This window comes from Columba livia, chromosome 8 (assembly GCF_036013475.1).
Source record: "Columba livia isolate bColLiv1 breed racing homer chromosome 8, bColLiv1.pat.W.v2, whole genome shotgun sequence".
In the NCBI taxonomy this organism is placed as follows: domain Eukaryota; kingdom Metazoa; phylum Chordata; class Aves; order Columbiformes; family Columbidae; genus Columba; species Columba livia.
Genome location: NC_088609.1, coordinates 12,016,861 through 12,040,306, shown reverse-complemented (window position 1 = coordinate 12,040,306; position 23,446 = coordinate 12,016,861). Strand labels below are relative to the sequence as shown.

General features: G+C 48.5%; 1 protein-coding gene and 1 long non-coding RNA gene across 29 annotated transcripts in view; both read left to right on the top strand.

Moving 5' to 3' along the window:
* The window catches only part of NFIA (nuclear factor I A), a 348,817-nt gene that overhangs the window by 77,325 nt on the left and 248,046 nt on the right, over window positions 1-23,446 (top strand). For 4 of the 28 annotated variants that reach the window (XM_065070938.1, XM_065070930.1, XM_065070924.1 and 1 more), the window contains exon 1: window positions 21,885-22,299. The exons of 16 other annotated variants lie outside the window; for them this stretch is intronic. In XM_065070938.1, coding sequence (XP_064927010.1) covers window positions 22,273-22,299 — 27 coding nt within the window. In that variant the 5' untranslated portion in view covers window positions 21,885-22,272. Of the gene's footprint in view, window positions 1-21,882; window positions 22,300-23,446 lie in introns of those variants that run through there. 8 more of the 28 variants (XM_065070933.1, XM_065070927.1, XM_065070922.1 and 5 more) reach the window with 4 other exon arrangements.
* Window positions 13,512-15,113, top strand: LOC135580033 (uncharacterized). Its single transcript, XR_010474061.1, has 2 exons — window positions 13,512-13,712; window positions 13,860-15,113. It is a non-coding gene; the product is annotated as an uncharacterized LOC135580033 (long non-coding RNA).

Below are 23,446 nucleotides of genomic sequence, written 5' to 3'. Positions count from 1 at the left end.
GCCACTGAACATCAACGGTTTTACCAACTGAATCGGAATTATGGAAACACCTGCATGACTGCATCTGCAGACTCAGCTAAATTACACTTCCATCCAGCCACATGATATCTAATGTGTAATTCTTCTGCATTTTAATCACATGCATTGTAATGTCAGTACAAAATTTCAATATGAATGCACCTTAATGTAGAAGTAACTAATAGCTGCTGTCCATTAGTACCAGTTAAAAGAGAGAGTTCCTAGTGGGCAACATGGGCACGGTTATTTTAACTCATTACCTGCTTTGTAAATGACACAATTCCACATGAAGAGTGGATGCTCATGGGACACTGCTGGGAATTCAAGACTGAGTGCCCAAAAGTTAGCAAATCTTTGCAAGAAGGTTGTAAAGTGGTGTTCTTGAACCCCCTAACCAGTGAGACGACAGGCTTGTGTTCTGCCCAAATGGTGCCTGTTCCCTATCAACCTGCACCGAGTTTAGCAGTTTAATGCTAGAAAACTTTTGCTGAGTGTGCACAAACTTTGAGTTTGTAAAAGCTTTTTAGATTTGATGGATTTTTTTTGAGGCTATTGTAAAGCTTTTATTAAGAAATAGATGATGTAGGCCAACCTCCTAGTTGTTGCTTTCAAATCACGATGTCATCAGAGCTTTACAAGAACAAACTACCAGAATGGTAACACTGAAACTTTTTCTTTTCTAGCACTTTTCTTAGAGATAGATGAACTAGCTTAGATTTAAAAATTTCCAGAAATAAATCAGCCTGACAAAAACATGGAGTTTGGAAAATGTGCTCTAATGGTTAATATGTGGCAAAGTTACAGTCACTGAAAATCAACTTTTTAAACAGGAAGTGCTGGTGAACCGTGTGCAATGTATAACTGCGAGGTACGGCTTCCTGAAATTATTGAATTTGGCTCTGTCCTGAGATGTGCCTCTGGTTTAGCCTTCAGAAGTGAGTGCCAGTGCCCACAGGAATGAATTCAAGACTTCTGCCTTGTTACGAGGTTCTGCCCACAATGTAGATGATGGATCAGGGCCAGATCTTCTACAAAACAGACATTGTCATATCATGGTACTCTCTTATCAACTTGTTTGTGTTTCTAGTACCATTAGAGCAAGCCTGAAAACATGGAGTGAGGTAGAAAGTGAAGATTTAAACTAAGTAAATTAATTCCTGAAAGGCTGGAGTATTGAAACGCAGTGCTTCCTGCCCATGTTTGGCTTTACTTTAGTTCATTGGTCCCTTGTGCACCCAGAATTATAGCTCAGCAAACATCTCCAAGGGTTGTACATTTATAAAAAAACAACCTCCAAAATTTCAAACTGTGGCTTAAAGGCAGAAAACCTCCTACCAGAAAAGAGACTGAGAACACATCCTGACTTGGTAGTTTCCCCTTTCAGATGTGGACACATGTTCATAACAAATTACACTGAAATCAGTAATTATTTTCATATGGTTAGCAAATAATAATGATTCAACATTTGCATGTCTGTGAATTGTAGTGGAGTGGGATTACAGATGGTACAACATGCATCGGTTTTACAAAACATATTGAAGACTTCAACTTCATGACGGAAGGTGTTCTGTCATCAGTTAACTTACATGCACACGAATACCAGCGTAGTGGGGAGTCCACAGCTGAAAACCACTAAAGATGCAGAAAACAGGTAGCCAGAAATAAAATGTAAATGCTCAAAGTTACCTTAGCTTTCCATTTGTTCTCATAAGTACTGAATGTTCAAGCCCCAACTGTGCTGCCTAGATGGACCCACAGACAGAACCCGAACATCCAAGTATGATTTAATGCCTTAACCTGCCTTTTTTTCAGTGAAATGGCTTAACTGTGTATTGTTGCATGGTAAACAGGAGGGAATACACAGAATAAAGCTACTTTACACAATAACTTTGGATGCCAGTTTGTGGCTATGAAGCATTTAATCCAAGCCTGCAAATCCCACCAAGCAGCTCCCATACGCAAGACTAATAAGGAAAGGGAGGTTGTGTTCTGTGTCCTGTTAAATGCAGTGATTTCTAATAACAGTAATGTTTGTCGTGAATTATCTATATCAACATAAAAAAAGCACCCAGTGAAGTGCCCAGTAAGGGGTCTATTCTCATGTCCGTGCTCATATGTTAAGTCCCATTGACAAGCATTAGCGGGAGCTGCATGCACATATGGATACGTGAATAGCCCCAATGGGAGCTGTATAAAGTAGTGTTCAGCTATACAGAAATCACTTCAGTCACCAAGATGAAATAATTTAGGAGAAGAAGCCTTAAAGAATGCTGTGAATAAACCAAATAATTTAAAGAATTTGACAAATAATGGAGGTTTAAAATGAAACAACAAAACAAAACCAGCATTAGCATCTATTCTTTGAAATAAATAGTAAATGAGAATTAGCTTTTAGAAATTAACCCTGGCCGAAATTTACAAAATTGGCTCATAACTCTGAGTTCTTTAATTTTTAGAGCCTCCTTGTCTTACTATTACTTCCATTCTAAACAGAAATGAGGGACACAGCAAAGAGACCTCACTGACAAGACCTGAGTTAAGAAAAACACTGATAATTATTGCTCTGCTGAAAAATATGCAACAGTGGCAGCTCTGCAACATGTCAATGATGATGTTCCTGAGGCTACACAGCACTGACAGCCACCCTATAAATGTCAAAGTCTTGCAGAAATGTCCTGAATAAGATTTCCTGCTACCTGGAAAATTCCCCAAAATCTCTGAAGAGGTTATTCTGCAGGCAATCTTCAGGTTTTTTCCTGAAGACACTGCCTAGTTCAAACTCCTACTCTGATTTTTAGTATGGTTCTTACTCACATAGCTAAAACAGGAGAAACTCTCCTGACGGTTACACAGAAATAGGTGTAACAAACAATGAAATCATCAATTAAGAGAGCAGACAGCGGTCACTGCTGAGGGGTTTTAAGACAGTGACAAGTGCCCATATTACAAACTTAAACTGGTGGGATATGGAGTGGATGATAAGTAAATAACATGTATAAATCAGGTCTAACTGCACTCAAGATCACTGGTGTCCTTTCCTTGTTCTGGTGTCCATCGTGGAGCTCAGCCACCTGAATTGCAAGTCATTGCAGAGCCTTGTACGTCTACATGTCCCACCGGTGTCAGCCCTAGGTCTGTACTACTCCAGCAACACTGCTCTGAAACATACCAAGGTGAAGCAATCCATGTGACTGACAAGGAAAGCTCTTGTCTTACAAGATGCCCTTTTCCAGTGGTCATTTAGACCAATAGCCAACCTAGTAATCAAGGTAAACCAAAGCTTGTTGGGTCCCTGCTACCCAAAGCACTTGAGAAGACAAAAGACACCATGTTCCAGCTGACACCTGTAAATGATTACACGTGGCGATAGAGGTGTGTGAAAGAATTATTTGAGAACCGATGCTAAGAAAAGAGGTGCATTTCTTTTTTGTATCAACCAAACTATTTTCTGATCTTTAGCTGCCTTAGGGTCTTAGAAATCAAAGGTAAATTAGGCAAGGTAAAGAAAACCAGTTGCCAGGTGTTCATGTGGAAAAGTGACAGATCTCCAGTGAGATCGCCAGTTCTGGGAGCCGATTCCCCTTCCCGGATAATACTGTATTTCATAAGGCTGTTTTATCAGGCTGGTGGCAGAGGGCAAATGCTCCCCAGAGAACAGAATCTGGAGGCTCACTCTTCCCAGAGTGTCTTCCCTCCCTACCAACAGATCTTCTGGTCTGTCTCTGATGCTTTTGGATATCAGGACACATATGACACATAGCGAAGACAGGCGTGCAGGTGTAGGAGAAGCTAAAAGGTGGTGGCTGGACTCTTTCCTGAACACCTCCTGAAGAAAACAGAAGATGAGAAGATGGCTTCTCCTCTGAAGAGTACCAGACAGCACCCAGGTAGGAGAACTCTGAGTTATGTTCCTGTTTAGTGAATATTTGTTACATTTGCACCATTTGAGTGTTGAGTGCCGGTTAGAAAGGGAATTACGGAGATATTGTAGATGAAATTTAAGCAGTATTTATTATTAAAACTCAAAATGCATGTGATATTTTCAGCACTGTTTCTTAAGCCTGCTTTGATAAAATTCATTATCAGAAATGGTTTTTGCTCGACATATACATTGATATAGTAAGTATATCTAGAAATCCTAAGCAGAAAATTATGTTGCAAAGAACATTAAAGAGATACAGCAACATATTTGGTCTTGTTTTCTAGATTTCCACTTCTGGAAGATAATCTACCAACATCAAAAGAAAAGAGGAAGACCAATTTATGTTTACAGATTGAGAAATAAGTCACCTCCACATCAACCACCACATCCTGGATCTACCAGTTATTTTAAAGATAAAGAAGTTCCTCAGATTACATCCTTCCCGGCAAATCATTTCAGCTCGTGTTTCATTCTAAGCTGCTAAGTTGACCAGTGGGACAATTTCCTGTTTAGAGGTGATGACCAGTGTCACTGCCAGCCCAAAAGGCAGGTCACAGCCGCGGGACTGATCTCTGCTGAAGTCCCTGGCACTATCTGGCTGTCCAGGCTCTGCCATCAGACAGTTTCAACGTCCACCAAACTTTTGACATTTGAGTTATCAATTAATAATGCTACTCAGTGTCTTTTTTGCTTTTGTTATTGAGTTATCAGTGTCTCTTGTATGGACAAGTTGTAGTAGTTATGGTGCAGATATAGACTGAAATACCAACATGCTTCACCTATATGTATGGCCGATGAATAAAATACGTGCATTCCACAGAGGTTTGTACTGAAATTGCCCTAAAGAACAGTACCGTCGGAGATACCACCAGGACCACCTGGAGGCACATTTATTTACCTTGCAGCTGGTGAAGAGTGTGAGGGAAGGCCAGACCTTAGCTACAAACCCCAGCTAGGTACAGACAGTTGACAGAGTGCCTCAAGTCAATAATTAGGAGAGGGATACACAAAACCAGTGCCCTCTCTTCATGCATCACACAAAGCATCATGAGCTCTACTGGATGGAGTCACTTTGCTAAGCTTGACTTAGTCACCTGAGCCGAGACTTCACAGAGTGTGCTCAGTAGAGACTGAAAATGTTATAACCAGCGAGAATAGCATCTTCCCTGGAGCATGCTTCTCCAGGGAAAAAAAAGCCCGACCTTCACCAGGTGTACATGCCGGTGGTGCTCCCACAAGTAACAGGGCTGCTGATTCACAGCAGGCGTGGCTGGAAAGAGGAAGGGGAGCAGTAGTGGGGATCTGAGCATAGAAATATTTTGTATCAGATCTGGTTACATCCATCTGTAAAATGAATAACAACACAAGACACCTGGTAGTTACGTTTAATAGGCTAATAAATACATTTAAGGGCAGAAGGGATTGTGCTGAGCCTTTACTTTGACCTCCTGCACAGAATCAGTCTATGCTCTTTGATTTTATAAGAGTTCAGCTCCCAGATTTCACCAGGGGCTCACAGGTTATTAGGGTGGGTTGAACTCTGAACGCAGATGGGAAACCCCTGAGGACATGCTAGAGCTGGAGGAAATGGGATGAGGCCCCTGCTTTCTCCTCCTTCTGCATCACACTGAGCTGGAATGGGAGGAAACGTGTGTGGTGGTATTGCAGTCTTGAAAGCGCCTGTGTTTGCTCATGGTTTTGGCTGTTGTTGAACTTTTTGGAGGGGTGAGAGAGGAAAAGGTTTGTAGGATGTAAAGAGCATGTATACACGTTTGGGAATTGCTGTTGTATGGCCACAGAGGCGGGGGGCTGCGAGAGCAGCAGCACAAGGGATTGCCAGCATTTCCCAAGGGAATCAATCACAGAGGCAGCACTGCTTTGGAAAAAGAGGTTTGGGGTGAAGTTTCAGCCTAATCTTCTGTCTGTGACTCACTCCAATGCAGGACTGTCTTATTCACGCTGTGAATAAAACAGACTTCCAGGCAGAAGATGCCTGGAGGTGGAATCACTGGTTCTCCTTTGCCAGAGAGCAGAGGCACAGAGCTCCGAGGAACCAGCTATTCTGTGTCAGGAGGCAGGCAAGGGGTGACAGATCCACTGCCTTTTGGTGGTTTTGTGTAGCTTCATAAGCACATAAATTCAGTCTCTATATTTTAAAATGATATGTTATTAGAGATATGTGAATGTGTGATACCTACACAACTAGCCTGGGTCTGGAGAGCCCACGAAATGTGTTAGACTTGTTATTACTTCATTATTTCTTTGCACAGGTGTATGTTCTTGCTCCTAAATGCTTATGAAATGTCTCTGATGATGTCTATAGGCTCACAGTGTTGAAGGCTAGAGAAAGCCTCTTGATAAATTACAATTCATTGTGTGCCATTGCCCCAGCATGAAATGCACTAACTTGTTTTTGGCTACAGCAGGTCTTCTGGTCTTACTTTGAAACAATACATATTGACACAGAAAGTACCAAATGAAACAACCAGTATGCACTTTGTGCCTTGAAAATTAGCCTTTGGCCACTCCTGCTATCAAAAAAATAAACCCACCTAAATTCTCACTTGAGTTAGACATCAGCTTGCAGATATCCATTTTCCTCTGAAAGATTAAAAATGTCATTGGTATCCAGCAGATACTTCCAGACAGACCTCACAGGTACCTAAATACTTACACATCCTACTCATGTCACATCTAAGTCTTCTTTCCAGTAAGCTAGGCAGATGGAGCGCTTTAAGCCTTTCACCATTAAGCACTTTCTTCAGCCCTGAAATCTTCCCTGTGGCTCTTTTCTGCACCCTCTCCAGTTTTCTAATGATCTTTTAAAAGTGTGAGCACCAGAAACGGCATAATCTTATATTGTCTGTATTAAAACCAATTGTGTTTGAATGGGCTCAGCTCATCAAGCAACTGAGATCACTTGGAGTGTCATTCTCATCATTGTCTGTCACTTCACCAATGTTCCTGTCATCCTCAAAATTCTCAGCTGTGAATTTACAGTGTTCACATCCAAATCATTGAGGAAAACATTGACTAGCATCTGACCTGATGCTGATCCTGGTAAAACTCTCCTGTTTGATAACACTTCCTGAATCATAGCTACTTTTTAACAGGCTATTAGCCAATTCCTAATCTAATTAGTGCATGCTCTGTTGCTATTTTTAATGGTTTTTGATCAGGATATCACACGGTGTTAATTCTAGTCTCCATAAAAAAAAGAATATCACATCTCTTCATTGACCTTTATAATTCAGTCTTTACCTTCATCATATTATTTGATGCGCCTCATCAAAGAAAGAAATTACGTTTGTCTGATAAGGCTTATTTCTCCTAAAACTGTATTTACCATCATGAACTATATTTAAGTTCTTCATTGTTTCAATCCCGTGGCAGCTTTTCCAACATATAGTAACGGCTCTTCCCCCATTTTTGGGGTCAGTCTGTGTGTTATCAACCCAACCAAAACAATTGAATTCTTAAACCCACTCTTTGAAAACGGATGCGTTTCATTGTAACGGCTCGCTGTTTATTTACATTTATATGTCACCAAGTGATTAAAAACAACTGCTTGCCATGCTGCTTTAAGCATAACCTGTGAAAAACCTGCAGCAGTCTCTATGTTCACTCCTAGTCCTGGCCATGGTTTTCCAAGTGTTTCCAGTGATCGCTGGTACAGAAATCATTACAGCCTTAGACTTCCAGAGAGAGTGACACGCTTCCTGAAGCATGTCTCGGAAGAACACCATGAAAGGGACGACGATGAAATATCAGCTATCATGTAACTATCTAGAAATGTTAGATTTCTACAAAGTGATTCCACTGAATTGTAATTAAGGGTTTGAAAGTCGAATGATTTTAAGTGCTAGTTTTAATTACCGCTTGGTGAACTTTAGTGTGTTAGAATTGTCACAACTTTCCTTTAGAATTAGTGTCAAGCCAGGCAATACAGTGGGAAATTATTAACTCATACTTTGGTTCAGCAATTATCTGCATTACAAGGTTTATGCAATTAGCTGTTTAAGATGTCATTATATTTTGCCATCTGGTACACAGGAGTTTATGCATATGAACAGGCACGTGTTGAAGTGATTTTCACTATATGACTCTTGATCTCAACCCAAATCATCACTATAATGAGTGGAAGACACAGTGTACAGTACATTAGTGGCAGGTGCATACTATCAACTTCATTTTAATAGAAGACTTTCATGTTTCCATTTTTAAAGTATTCTGCACAAGTGCTGAAAAATTAATTGCTCGTTTGCAATTTAGCAAAAACTGAGGACATGTTATTGCTAAATGCTAAGGAACATCAGTTTTCAGAAAAGCGGCCACTAATTTAAGCTCTTTCCATCTGTAACTTCAGGCCAATTCCTGCTTCAGACAATAAGAAAGTCTCACAGAAGTTCCACTTAAAACACTCTCCCGTTTCATGGTGAACACGCTGAATTACCTTTGATAGTCTCATAGCTCTCAAAGCCTCTTGAAGCTATTGCAGAGCAAGCTGCAAGGCTGCCTTAAAACCCACCTGTGGTGTGGTCCATGTGCAACAACAGTGTCCCAGGTCCCTGCCGGCGTGTGCAGCCCTGTGACCCGGCGTCCTCAGCCTTACCTCAGTCTGTCTGACGTCACTTTTGCCTATTGGCTCACATCTGACACACAGATTTTAAATCTGCGGAGAAAAGGTATTGCCATCGGCAGCCTACCACAAGGAAATCATAGCTTCCAGGAGGTACAAAATGTAAATATTAATAATGACAGCACTGTGTACTTAGATAATACCTGGTATTTCTGATGCATACCCTGCCTGGTGTTCTAAAAATATTCACAGTCTTTAATTAATTAAATTGCATGCGGCTATTAACCTCATTTGACACAAGGAAAGCAGCCTCTGGAACAGTAAAAGAGCTCCTCGGTCACAGGAAGGCTGTGCAGAGGCTGAGTGAGCCACGTTCACTGAACTGCAGTGCAGGCTGCTAAAACCTGATTGCAATTGCAACACCATTGTTTAGTTGTAAAAGTAAGTGCAATTGTTTGAGGCAGGACAAAGGTTTAGCATCAGGGAGCAGACGGGATAACTCCCGCCACATCCTTCTCCCAGCTGGACTAACATGCACAACCACTCACGAGGCAATGCAATTCACATCAGTCTGCTCGGAAATCATATTTCTTAGGGATATTTCTTGGTTGGGGTTCTGGTATTACACTCTGGGTTACAAGGGCAAAAAGCACCGTTCCCAGGCCCGCTGCCAGCCAGGGCTGTGGCACGAAGCTGGGTCTGTGCTGTGTCTCCATGTGCAGCCGCTGCAATTTCATTATTGAATCACATTAACAGGCCGCCCTCTAGTGTCATATTTTATTACATGGGTAAAAAAAAACCACAACGGTCTGGGCGGGTAAATATTCTTATTTTTACTTAGTGAACACTAGAGAGTAACCCACAGAAGCAGCCACAAAACACTTATGTGGCCCGTGTTGGGAAGTCCTCTGTCAGGCCGGAATCCCTCAAACGTGGTGTAAAAGGAGATTTCTACTGAGGTTCTGGAAAGCAATCCCAGAAGGCCCAAGGAAAATATCATGCAAATCTGTGCCTGCACGTGCTGAGGTGCAGAATTTCCCTGCTTTCTAACATCAATATTAGCATTTCTGTGGTGGTTATAACAACACAGTGTATATGCATGCGTCTATACCTCTGAAGTGAAGTGTTTCATCCTCTTGCACATAAACTAATGTCATTTAGGGAAATACCAGGAAATGTCCTTCACAGCAACACTCCCAGTGCAAGCGAATTATTTTCCTCAGGCTAAAAACAAAAAGGTGATAGACATAATGTAACAGGCAGTCAGGAGTCTGCAACATTTTGTAGCTAAAACCAGAAAACACTTGCACTGACCAACCAGACAAATACTTTTTTGTCCTGAAACCCTTAGTGGTCATGCTGAATAAACCCATCAGAGCCGCCCTTACCAGGCTGGTTAGGGAGGGGGACGGTCCAGGACCACCAGCAGCCAGGCCAAGCCAACAGCTGGTGTAAATTAGCCTGTGAAGGGGTGCAGGTCCAACCATTTACATCAGCCAGAGCCCTTGTATTATATACTAGCGTTCCCCGATGCTGAAGCCACTTGCCTATCTTCCCTTTTTACTGGGAATATTTTGTCTCCCGCAGGAGAGCTGCTCGGTCCCGTGAAAAAGCACGTTTTACTTCAGGGGAACGAAAGGAAGGTTCAGGTGGATGAGGGGGAGGTTCGGGTGAGGGAAGGGAAGCCCCTCGGCGCTAATTGCGGTCACCTGGGACCCGCCGCCCCGCGCGCGGGCGGGCGCTGCCCTGAGGGTGACCCCGATGGCGGCCCCGCGGGAGCTGCGCTGTGGGGAATGTGCCCGTGGTTCTGCCCGGGGAGGGTGGCGTCCGCCTCCTCCCTCCGCCTCAGAAACCCTGTGGGGCTGTGGAGGTGAGCAGGAAGCGGCGGGAAGGAGCAGGGGACACCCGGCATTCCCCTTCCCTCAGGCGGGCGGTGGGACAGGTAAGACCCGGCTGTGCCAGCCTCGGCTCCACACACCGCGACTGGCAGAAACCGCGGGCGAAGCGAGAGGAAGCTGCTTGAAGTCACACTTTGCTCTGAGGCTTTAAATGTGGGCAGTTTTCCCGGGTCGGGAAGCAAAGCCGTTGCTCCCACCCCCGCGGGGCGGTGTTGCCGCCGCCGTCAGGCCGCTCCCGCCTCCGCCGCACCCGCCGGCAGGGGGCGCTGTGCCCCGCGGCCCCGCCGCTCAGGCAGCGGGCAGGGAAGGGAAGGGAGGGGATGGGCAGGGCGGCGGCCTCGGGCCTGCAGGGGGCGCCGCGGGCGGTGAGCGGCGGGCGGGGAGGGCGGGAAAGCGGGGCGGGGGGACGTGCCCGCACGCGGGTGCGTGCTGGCGCGCACGTGCGTGCGCAGGGTGGCCACGAGCGGGGCTGTTGCACACCCATGTGCACGCGGGCGTGCGCGCACGTGCTCGGGCGCGCGCGCACAAAGGTGTGCGTGCACACGTACCTGCATCCGCACACATAATGCAGGGCTTATGCACACATATATATACACGTGCAGGCATGTACGGATGTGTATGGATACGTGTGCATACACGTGCGTGCACACAGCGGGCGGGGAGCTGCTGCCGCACCCCCTGCGCTGTGTTTGCAGAGGGAGCTGGGGGTCCACGAGGCTGGTTTTGCAAACAGCCCTGATGCTGCTGAGCCCCCAGAGCACGGGAGGGGATGGGGAGCACAGGGGGTGCGGGTGCCCGGGGGTGCGCTCGCTTGGAAAACTCGGCTGCAAAGTTGTGTGGTTTTATCCATCAGATGCCCCGATCCGTATTTTGCAACCCCATGGTAACACAAGTAGAATTATTTATTATTTTTTATTCTTATTAATTTAATTAAGTCGTGTTGCTGTAGCATTTTTTCCTCCCATATTTAAGGAAATGAAGTCAACATCATTAAAAGGAGTGGAATAGGCGTATGCCAAAGTATTTGTAAGAGCACGTTAAAAATATTCTAATATGAATTCCAGCTGTCTTGCAGGCCGCTGGTAACTCTTCCTAAGAAATCCAGCTCCGCTGCTACCGTCCATGTGCCGAATGCAAATTTGTCACAACAAGGGGAAGCAACCTTTGTTGTTTCCTACGATAACACTTTTTAAACCAGGTTAGCTAGTAATTCATAAAGGCCTTTGGCATCGCCTTTGGAGCAAGTCTCGTGACGTTTGTAATTAAGGGTGAATTGCACCGACTGTGTCTGCAGCGTAGAACAGCAAAACCCCCGCGAGCCCAGTGTCGCATGGGGTCCCTGTGTGATGGGGGCAGCAGGGTGATGGGTACCCGGATCCTGGGGTACCCGTGTGCTAGAGTACCTGGGTCTCGGAGCATGTTTTTGGGAGTATCTGTGCGCAGGTACAGCTGAGTGCTGGGGTACTGGTGTACTGAGGTACCTGTACCTTGGGGTACCTGGGTGCCAGGGTCCCCGAGTCCTGGGGTGCCTGTGATTCAGGGGTACCTGAGTACTGGGGTACCTGCCCCCCCACTGCCCCAGCTTCTGCAGACACTTCCAAGCTGCCATAAAACCATCTGAAGGGCTGAGGTAGCCAGTGTCCTCCTCTGCTCTATACGTTTTTCCTTCGCCTGCGGGTTTTTCCAAATCACGGGCAAGAAGCAGGATTTTCCATGGAGATTCAGTGTTTTCTCTGCTTTGCACACATGGGAGGCCTGCTTGCTGGTTCCCTTTTCCAAGCAGGGCAGAAGTCACTTACACCAAAGGTTGGAGTTCTGTGACACTGAAAATCTGGAGATTTTTCTTGAATTTAATAAGGGGGGGGGGGATTTGAAAAAAATCAGAGTTTGTTGCTGCAGTGCAGAAAACAGTTTCAACCTCCCATCCTGTGTGTTGTGTTATTGTTGAGGGGCTTACCCCGGATTTTATTAGCCATGTAAGCACCTACCTATGATGTGCAACTGTCCTGCATGCAGCACCAGGCTTTCAGAAGTGCAAGTCTCAATGACTTGTAAATGCAGCTGGTGGGCTGAAGCGCTTCAGGCATTCCCAAAAATTCTCCCCCTGCAACCCTGCCCTGGGTGCAGCCAAGTGGACCTGGCAGAGCCTGCACCGGGACGAAATCCCTATGGATTGTGTTAACCCCTGAATTATAGCAAAGTCACCAGCGCTTTTGATACTGATTTTTTAAAATTATTATTATTATTATTTTCCCCTCCACTGTTAAAAGATGCAATGGGGAATAACAGGTAAACTCACTGCAGGGCCTAATGGAGCGAGTGCAGAGAGCCCGAGCTGCAGCTCCTCTCCCGGATGCCCAAAACCCCCAGACCCAGGGGACCCCCTGGCTTTACCGATTTGACCTGTGGGCAGTGGGAGCAGCCCTGGGACCCGGGGGTCCTGCAGCCCCCTCAGCTGTGGGGCTGGGACAGCCGGGGGCTGCAGTCCCTGGTCCAGCGCTCCAGAGCATGTAAACCTCTGCTATATATACATCCATCTATAGGTAATGCACGTGGATGTGCACATATAGATGTGGATACGCAGCTGCCGGCAGCACCGGGCTGGGCAGGAGAGTTCAGTGGGTCCCCCCTGCTCTCCCCTCCCCGCAACAGGAGACCGGGAAGCGCTGCGGGGAGCGGCGGGGGCGGCTGCCAGGTGCCCCCCCCTCCATCTCCCTTTCCCTCCCTCCGACTCCCTTTCCCTCCCTCCTCCCCTCCCTCCATCCCTCCCTCCTTCCGCGCCGCCCCCGCTACTTTTGTCGAGACTTTATTTTGCGGCGGGGGTCGGGGGCGCCGGCTCTCCCCAGGATTTCCCCCCACCCCTTTTCTTTTCGCATTTATATTTTTATTATTTTATTTGGAAGGGGGGCGGCTCCGAGCTGGCCAAAATTTCACCGCTCTCCGCATGTGCGTGATTTAAAGTGACATAATTTGCGAGCCGGGGCTGGAGCGGCGATAAATCAACGCGGTGCTGCCGGGACTCGCCCCAGCGCCGGACGGAGACTGCGGCAAAAGCGGGGGGGGAGAGGGGGGGAAAAAAAGGGGGGAGGGAGAATAGAGGGAAAATCTCCGCAGCGGGGCAGCGGAGCGAGCGGCGGAGGTTGCGCGGGCGCGGCTGGAGCGGTAGCGGCCCCGACCTGCGCGGGCTGCGCTTCTCCCGGCTTTGCTTTTTTTTTTCTGTTTGTTTTTTTTCCTGTAGCTTAGATGAAAATGGCTCCCAGTGACTTGGCGAACGTTTGGAAGGCAGACATGGCAGGTGGCGAGATTTATTTATTTTAACGCCCCTCCCAAAAAAAAAAAAAAAAGGCCAGACCAAAACCAGGCAGCAAACTTTAAAGGCTTTTTTTTCCCCCCCTTCTATTTTGTAATTTTCTATTTTCCCCGTCTGGCGATGCCGTGCCAGGGCTGTGCCGGAGGAAGGGGACGTGCGACGCCCATCACCGCAGCCTCTGCTCGCAGAACGGGCAGAAATCGGGCAAAACCGGGCAGAAACCGCCTGGCAGCGAACTGGGCGAGTGAAAATGGTGCCGCGGACAGGCGGACGCTGCGGCGGACACTGCGCTCCCGCTTAGGGATTTATTTTCTTTTCTTTTTTTAATTGTCATGCCACAGATCTGCAACTGTACGTGCAAATAAAAGCGAGAGCTCACGGATACCGCTTTCCTTACCAGCGAGGACTGAGTAGTTAATCCAATAAGTATCTGTATTGTTTGGGGAGGGGGGTGGTGGGGGGGGTGGTGGGGAGGCAGTTAATCACGTATTGCAATGTATGGCTAATATATATTAATATTAAAGTGACGTGGAGAAGGAGTCTCGGCGAGGGGGCTCCTTTTGGGGAGAGGACAAAGAAGAAACTGGAAACAATCTTTTAAAATATTTTCCATTCATAAAAATGGCAGAGGGCTTATACAGCAGTCTATTTCTGCATCTGACTGAACAGCTAATACGTTATTGCCAGCTTCAAAAGATAATTGTAGTGTCGGTAGAGACCTAATAATACAGTAGCACATGTAATTTTAAACAACACCTCATTGTTTATTGGGATGTAACTTTCCCAAAGTTTATTTGTAGCATTAAGAGATTTTTAAGTGCAGAACAAATTGCAAATGAGCAGCTGTGGGGTGATGCACGTTTTGTGTGGCTACAAGAGTTTCTATATTTAGTGACAATCTGAATCTGAAGAGGATTTAAAAAAAAAAACAGAATATCTGTAAGGAAATGCTTATTTCCTCCTGGAGGAGGAGGGAGCTGGGCTGGGGGATCGCCAGGCTCAGCTTTTTCATTTTCTGAAGGAGGGATAAATAGTCTGTGTGCGTTTCCCTGCGACCGTACGTACACCTGCTCCGTAGGCTCAGCAATAACCTTTTCACCGAAAAAGTGAGCGAAAGGGTCGGGCATACGTACGTGGGGCGGTGTCGTGATTTATGTGTTTTTCCAGGAATCCAAATAAAAACGTAGCTGAGCGTGTCTCTTTGTAAGGGCCACCTGCGCATCACGCCCGGCTGTGCCGGGGGTTTACCCTATGGAAATCAGCCCAGTATAGACCTTAACACAACAGTGGGGTGAGCAGAGGATGTTCTCACCTTCTCCCTGCTGCTAAGAGAGGAGAGCAGGGATTGTGACAGGCAGCCCAAATGGATTTCATATATTTTTTTTTTAAGAAAAACTTGTTTTCTGCAAAAACAAAGCAGCTTCTCCAGAGAGGTCCAGTACCAGCGCAGGGTGCCCATCCCAGGGATCTATATTGCCAGGGCTTACAATGCGGCAGGTCAGTGAATTACAGTAATAAAGACTTCAAAAAAAAAATCAGATTCTGAGACTAACACATTTCTTTTGCTGTTACAAAGGCACCGGGAAAGGCAGAGCAAGCGAAACGGGGTGGGCACGCTTCACTCTGATTTTTTACGACATCTTTTAGGCAGAAGTGTTGGGCTCTTGTGCAGGTTTGAGTTCTTACAACCAGCCTTTGTGAGACACACGACTTTTACGACTCAGCCCTGGCACCTTATGAAGTGGTCTATAAAATTAGAAAAGGCAGAGAAGTGAGAAGTTACTAATCACAGTGGAAGAGCGTTACTTTTTTTCCCAGAAATTTAATTTAGTTGAAGGTTTATGTGATAAAAGTGAGTTTTCTAAAATATCTATATTAGAGAGCTCCTGTCCTTCCTATCAAAAATACAGACTTTACCACGTTTTGCAGAATATCTAATTTAAGGTTGAAAAAGGTGGTGGGGGTTTTTGTCCTTTTTTTTTTTTAAATAGCAGAAAAGCGACTTAGCAAAACTTGCGATGGAAAACTTTACTGCTGCATTTCCGCGAGGAAAGCGATCAGACCTCATGAGTGCTCTGGGTCAGCAGGGCTGAAACTATTTTGAAAAAGTAATTGTGGAAGAGATTTGGAGATGAATTATGTGTGACACGCGCACACAATGCCAGAAAAGCAGCAATAAACCTGCACCTGTTACCGTGCCCTCCTCGCCAGTCCCTAACCCAGGTACAAAGTTGTCCGAGTTTTTCTTTGAAAAGGCCGCTCAGATTTGTTTTGTTTTTTCCTTCCCAGAACTTTAGCATAGATGAGAAATGTGAAAAATGACCAGGTACTTATACACATTGCTGGTCGGATTTGTATTTATTTATCTACTTCGGGAAATAATGCACAGCTCCTTTTAAAAGTTCCAGAGCCCAGAGCAAAGCATGCAGGAAAGGCAGCGGGGAGTGTGTTCTAATTAGGGCTAAAATTCCACTGCTGCTTGTAAACAGTGTAGCTGATGTCGCTGGCATTTTTGCACCATATTCCTGTTTTCTCTTAGACGTAACTTTTCTTTGTACCGTACCTCAGTTTGGATTTACCTGAATCTTACAAAGTCCAATTAGCAATTCTTAAACTTTATTTTTCACACCACATACTGAATCTCAGCTTTTATATTACAAGCAAATCCCAAATGTGAAATTTTCTCGTATGAAAAACAGCGACAAAAGACATACTTTCCTTTTGAGCAATATATTGCATAAATATAGCAACATGTAGATGTATAATAGACTAAAATAAATTACATGTGTGTGTGTATGGGCATATAAACATTATTTGCCACACCATGTTTATCACCCTTGCACAACTTTCTTCAAGCACAACTTCCATCGAGGTGTGCAAGATTAGGTCCAAAGTGTTTATGCCAAACTACCTGATAAACCATTGGATTTAGGACGATGCCAGTATCAGTACCGTACCCTGCAACCACTCACTGTTGCTGGAGAATGGTTTCATACTATTGTGAGAGGTGCCCATCAGCTTCCAGCAGCAATAACACTGTGGGACCGTGTAAAAATAAAATATATCTAGGGGTGACTCTACGTATTTGCGTCCTTTTCCAGTTGCAAACGGGGTGTTTATCCAGCTGGATGGAGGCACCAACGTGGTGGGCAGAGACTTTCAGGGCCATCAGTAAATCACAGCTTGCTTATCAAACTGTGTTCACTTTTGCGGGGAACCTCCTCTTTGCAGTATTTCAGTTTTTCAACTAAATTCTGCTTTGCGAAGTGGTATTTATGCTAAAATAGAGTTACTGTGTATTATGCTCCCCATTAGAAGATCTACAGCAAAACAAAAGGGAGAATGCTGTTTATCCCGCCTGTCTCTGTCCTGTTTGCTTTCTTTCCATACTCCGCACACTTTTTCTGGGAAGTTATTTCATAGACTTAACACCCTGTGGAAATGCATTACAAGCCCACAGGCATTTCTGCAATACGCTGGGCTCCAGACCCAGCACCCCTCGTACGGCCGTGCCAGGCAGCGATGCCTCCAGTAAATCATGATTAAAGTAGGAGATATCACAGAAAAAAGGATAGGTGCAGTTATTCCCACTTAGGTTTAGCACAATGACATCCCCACATGTATGATGCTTAGGTGATGCACCTGTGGCCCAAACCCCAATTTCTGGTGCAGCCGCGCTCATCTGTCAGATGGGGACTGCAACACCTCTTCATCCTCCTCGCTTTCCTGTTGGGAATCATGGTGATGGGCAGAAAACGCTGTGTTGAAAACCATAATTATTCACACTTATTTAGCAGTGCAAGGTGAGACTTTCCATCAAATGCATTAGTCTGCTTATTTAAACTACACCTTGAAATTTGGAGCTTGGCGATGGAACCTCCTGCCCACCTGCCCTCCTGGTTAAGGGTGATGTAGCGTTCGCACGACCACAATGTTCATATTGTATCAGGATTTGGAGCCTTCAGAGTGAGGAAGAAAACCCTGCTACGCTCAGTTCTCTGTGTATGCATTGAATAATCAAACAAGCTCTTGGAGAGAGTCTTACAGACTCTCATTTTTAGTATCTTCAGGATATATAACTTTCATAAAAGGTGGCAGGACTGGGTTAGACACAGCACTAACCAATGGCTCCTCCACCATGTTTCTCCTGGGATTTGTAGCTAATTCCATAGCGGGTCGTGGGATGACACGGAAACATCTGGGCATTGATTTCTATCAACTGTAATGGGATTTAAGTCTCCAAATAGCTCTGGAGATGCAGGTCATTGCAGCGTGTGGCTCTAAGGTCTCAATGGAAAGGTGGTTTAGGATTGAGCCCATGGTTATTTTGGGGGTTTCTGGCTCTCAGTAAGGCGAAGCTGGTCCCCAGGGACGGCACCCCAAAGCCGCCAACATCGCTCAGGGCCCCCAAGAGTTCTGTTATCAGGATCAGGCCTTTAATGATTGCTGCTGGATGTTAACAGGCCATACCACGTATAGACTGGCTATTGTCAGGGCTGATCCTTGTCCAACCGACGGGCTATTCAAAGCGCTTCTCAAGCCTCTCCAAAATCCCAGCTTGTTCTCCCCCGATGACAGCCATCCCTCCCATTTGGAGTTTTCTTTGTACGCTTGATAACATGGTGGAAATCCCTTATTATGCTTCTTTTAATAATGCTTTCACATGGCAAGGGGGACATGATGTTTTAATTTATGCAGCACACATCATCCTTCGACAATTTGCTGCGAGGAACCCTCGTAACCTAAGCCTGCGCCGAATAACAGAAGTTTATGCAAAACCGGTGGTTTCCAACCTGTGGTCTCCAGACCGCTGGGAATCGGTGGGTTCCTTCGAGGGGTCACCAGGAGGTAACCGAGAAAGCAGAGCTGCTGCTGGGAGGTTAAAACACGCCGGGTACGGAACCGCGCTGGCAGCAGCGCAGGGCTGAGGCTCCCGAACTTGAAACTGAAAATCACTGTCTGAGGGGTTTTTTTCTTTCTTATTTCTGTTTTTCCTCTCTCAATATGCCAGGCTCTCGAAATACCCGCTCGAGTTGATTAAAAGCAGTAAATTTGGAGGGATAACTGTGCCACTCGTTAAGTTATGAGATAAGTTGTGTGAGTTAAAGTCTCACTTTGTTGTAAAAAAATAGTAATTAACCTTCAAATCCACTTGCTTTCCCCCATCCCCCCCCCCCCCAAATTAATTTTGCAGTTTTATCACGCATCTTGAGGCTTCCAGTTTTAAGAATATAATGCTTCTGCTGTTAATGAAGCGGGTATCCACGATCAAGGGGAGCTGAGAGCTACAGACAATTGTTTGTTTGCCTTTATTTCTCACGCCCTTTGAAGGTTTTGCTTTTTTTTTTTTTTTTTTTTTTTTATTAAGTGACTTTAGCAGATTGTACCCTCGGAGCTGTGAATAATAGGGTTATTCTACAAAAATGGCCAAGGCTAGTTAAGACACACAAAGCCAGGAAATCCTTTCAGGGATGAAATCAGGACTATTTTAGGGGTGCCGTGTAAGTTGGAGACTTTGCAGCTTGGCTGCTGCATTTGCAGCCAGACACGGCCGAGCTGCTGGGGGGAAAAGTTCCCCCCCCCCGCTGAGGGTTTGCGGACCGGTGGGGGGCGGGGGTCCCTGCATCCCGGCGGGGTGTGCAAAGGGGGGTGTGTGCAAAGGGGGAGGGGTGCAAAACCGGGCTGGTGGCCGTGCAAACTTATGGGGGGGTGTATATGTGTGTTAGTGCCAGGTGGGTTCACCCGTGCAGCAAAGGAGCTTTGCAGCAAGGCATGGGAGGGGGTTCCCCGCGCCGGGGGGTGCAGATGCGGGGAGGGTACTCATGCGAGGGGGGGGGAATCTGTGCAAGAGGGGATTACCCGGGCAAGGGCCGCTCGGTGCCCGCAGCACAGCCCCCCCCCCCCGCCGCATTCCCGCAGAGCAGCCCTGCGGAGAAGCCGCGGCTGGGAATGGGCTGGGCAGGGGGTGCCGGGGGCCCGCAGCGGGGGCGGGTAGGGGATGTCCGTGAGCCCCGTCGTTCCCCCGCCCGCCCCGGTGCGGGGCTCCTATGCAAATTGCGGCGATTGCGGAAATAAGGGGGGGCGCGGGGGGGAGGGAAGGGGAGGAGGTGGGAGGCGGGAGCCCGGCGGCTGCAGAATCGCTCGTAACTTCTGCAAAGTCCCAGGCGCTCGGAGCCCGCCCGGCAGAGCGGGCAGAGGCGGCGGCAGCGCCGGCAGCCGGACCGCACTGCGAAATCGCCCAGCCGGTACCACACAAAACCCAAACCAAAGCCAAAAAACCCCAAACACCAAAACAAAAATACCCATAGCCCAAGAAAAACAAAAACAAAAACCCAACAATCACCACCTAACGGCGGGCAGCAATTGGCTGCGGCGTTTATTCTCTTCCGGGTTCCCAACGGCTGCAAGTTTATTTTAGCTATTAAAAAAAAAGTCGGAGCCAATCGTCTGAGCCCCGTAAAGTTTCTCACGTACTCTTTATACCTCTCCATGATACGTGACGCCTCTTAAACTTTATTTTTTTAAATGGTTTCCACGCTTTTGCAGAGGGCAGCAGTTATTGTCTGGGCGGGAGCTGCGCGGGGTCTGGGCGCGGAAGGAGCGCGGGTGTCTGCACGGGAGTTGTCTTTTTTTTTATCCTTTTTTTTTTCAGGGATTTGAGAAAACCGCTGAGCTTGACAGTTTCCCCCGCCCCTCCGCCCGGACGTGCGCGCCGGCTCCGTGCGCGCCGGCCGCTCCGGCCGCGGCCGCGCACAAAGAAACGCGGCCGGGCGCGGGGTGTGACGGACCGCGGCGGGGGCCAATCGGCGGGGCGGGGCGGTGTGACGTTGCCGAGGGGCTATCCAATCAGCGGCGGGGGTGGGTGTTGCGACGTTTGAACTCCCCCGGGGGGGAGGGGCGCGCCTTTTTCTTTTTTTTTTTTTTTCCTTTTTTTTTCGGGATTTTCTTTTCCCTTTTCCGCCGAAGTTGGCGGCGCCCCGCGGGGTCGGGGCCGCGGAAACCTCCGGATTTAGCACCCCCCCAAAAAAAAACAGAGGCGAGGGGGAAGGAAAAAAAATACAAAAAATATTATTTTAAAGCGTGTTTAGCAAAACGCTGAGTTGGGAAAAAATAAGAACTTGCGCGTTCACCGGTTTAACGCTGAAAAATCCCGCGGCTGGGGAGGAGAAGGTGGTTTTGCTCCAGTCCCAACCCCGTTTATTTTGTTTGGGGGGGGGTGTCAGCAGCTGCGGAGGGGCTGCACTTGACCGCAGCCCCTGCCTAGAGGGCGCAACCAGCCGTCCCGCGGCCAAAAGTCTCCCGAAGGGCGCCAAAAGTTACTCAAAGATAATGCTGCAAACCGCAAAAGGTTGGGAACGGTGCAGCGCGGACGGCGGGGGCGGGGAGGTGGGTTGCGGAGGGGAGCACAAGGCGCTCCCGCGCAACCCACCCCCCCCAAAAAAAAACCGAACCCCAGCTGCCTGGGGGGATTTCTCCATGTGTCCTCCTATGGATGCGATTTTTTCCTGTGTGCCCCCGCTGCGCGGATAACCGCGCAGCGATGCGGCTGCGCCTAAATCGCTTCCAGCATCAGTGGAAAACGCTGTTCCCAAGGAGGTGGGCAGGGGGGACGCAACACACGGGACACACTGTGAGTCCCCATGAGCGGGCTGGAGAACATCCAAACCCCAAACCCAAACGCTGTCGGTGCCAAAACAATGCGCTGAAGAAGTGGCAGGAGGCGCGGGTGTATTTTTAATTGTAAGCGCTTCACTTTTAAGGAGTGATTTTTTTAGTAAGTGGCGGAAGGAGGGATGCGGCGTGCATATTGATTTATGTATTACTGCGTTTTTATATTATGATTTTTAAGTGGAATAAGCACCCCTGACCATAAAGCGCATGATTTAAAATGACAAGTGCCAAAGGGGATGGGGAAAGTTGTGAACGCAGCGCCGGTCCCCCCATCCCCTACCCCCCCGCTGCCTCCCCGGCCAAGGGCCGAGCGGAGCCGCAGCCGCCACGAAAATAAAAAAAATAATAATAAAAACACACACAAAAACCCGCAAAGGAGAAAACTTTGAGCCCGCCACCGCTCGCTCTCCGCGGCTGCCCGCGCTGCGGGGCGGCGGGGCGGAGGGAGGCGGTGGCGCCGCAGCCCCCTCCCCGCCCCTCCCCGCCCCCGCGGGCGGGCGGCGCGGAGCAGCGCTGAGCGGGGCGGCGCGGCGCAGAGCGGCGCGGAGGGGCGCGGAACGGGGGGTCCGCGGAGGGGCGCGCAGCGTGCGCTATGCCTTTAACGGCGCGCAGGGCAGGCATGCCGAGCGCGTAGTGCGGGAAAGTCGAGGCGGGGTTAAAGTTCAGCTCATGGAGCGGCTCCGCGCTGGCTGCAGTTTGGCAGAGTTGGAAATGTGAAAGCAAGAAGCAGGCTCGGGGCTCCCCCTCCTCTCCTCTCTCTCTCTCTCTTTTTTTCCCCTCCTCTCTCTCCCTCTCCCTCTCTCTCTCTCCCCCTCTCTCTCTCCCTCTCTCCCCGCACACGCACACCTCCAAACCGCAGCCCCCCGCAGCAGTCATGTATTCTCCGCTCTGTCTCACCCAGGTAAGCGGCTGCCGGGGCGCGATGGGGCCGGCGCTGCGGGGGGTGCGTGTGTGCGCGCCGGGGAAGGGGCAGAAACGCAGCTTCGCCGAAACTAACTTTGTTGCCTTTCGCTTGCATCCCACCCCCCCCACCTCCTTCCCGCACGGCCATTTGTATCGGCACATGGCTAATGGCGCCTACTTATTAATGGTTTAATTAATAAGAGGGGTGGTGGTTGGGGGGGCTGGGGGGGAAGCCGCGCGGTGCTGCGGGACGCCCCGCACGGCCCCGCCGTGCTTGGTCATCCGCGATCGATGCCGCCGCCGCCGCCCGCGCCCCGCACCGCCGCTCCGCGCCCTGGGCAGCGCTGCCAGCCTCTGCGCCTTCCCCAGCCCCGGGCGCCAGGCACGGCACGGCCCGCACCCCCCGCACGGCTCCGCATTCGGGGTTACGCGGTGGCGGGGCGGGGGGGGGGTCGACCCGACTGGCTCCGCGCTTCCTCCTCGGACGCGGAGACGGAACGTCCCCCCGCACCTGAGTGCGCACCCGCGGTGCGGCGCGGTGCAGCCGCCCCTGTGCGGAGTGTCCTCCGCACCCGCGCAGCCCCGCGGAGGCCGCTTCAGGCGGGGAGAGGGGGCGGTGGGGGACACCCGCGAACTTGTCCCGCGTGTGTCGTGATCCCCCCCCTCCTCCGCGATCCTCCCGCCCGCAGGTCGGCTCTCCCGCGGGACTCAGCGCAACTTTTGCGTCCCCCGTTTGCGGCGGGACGGGGCTGCGCGGGGCCGGGCGATGGGGATCGCCCCGCGGTGCCCAGGAGCTACGCGACCGCGGAGCGCTGCCCGACCCCCCGTTTACCCCGCACACTGCTGCAGGACGCTAAATTACACACCTTCAATTAGCAGGATATGTAATGGTTTAACGAGGAAATGCTTTGTGGTGGACTCAAACCCCAGATTATTTCCTCCTGCAGGAGATTTTGTCTACATTATTCTTATTAATTTAATTTGAATATTTTTTTTCTCCCGGTGAGAAAGCCTCTCCAGGCTCTTTCCGTCGAGAAAAAGGCAAGGAAATGCAGAGAGAGGGGAGGCAGCTTCCCAGGCAGCCTTCGAGAGCTGCAAAAGTTTCATCCCCTTCCATCGCTGAGATCCCCCCTTCCTTCCCCAGC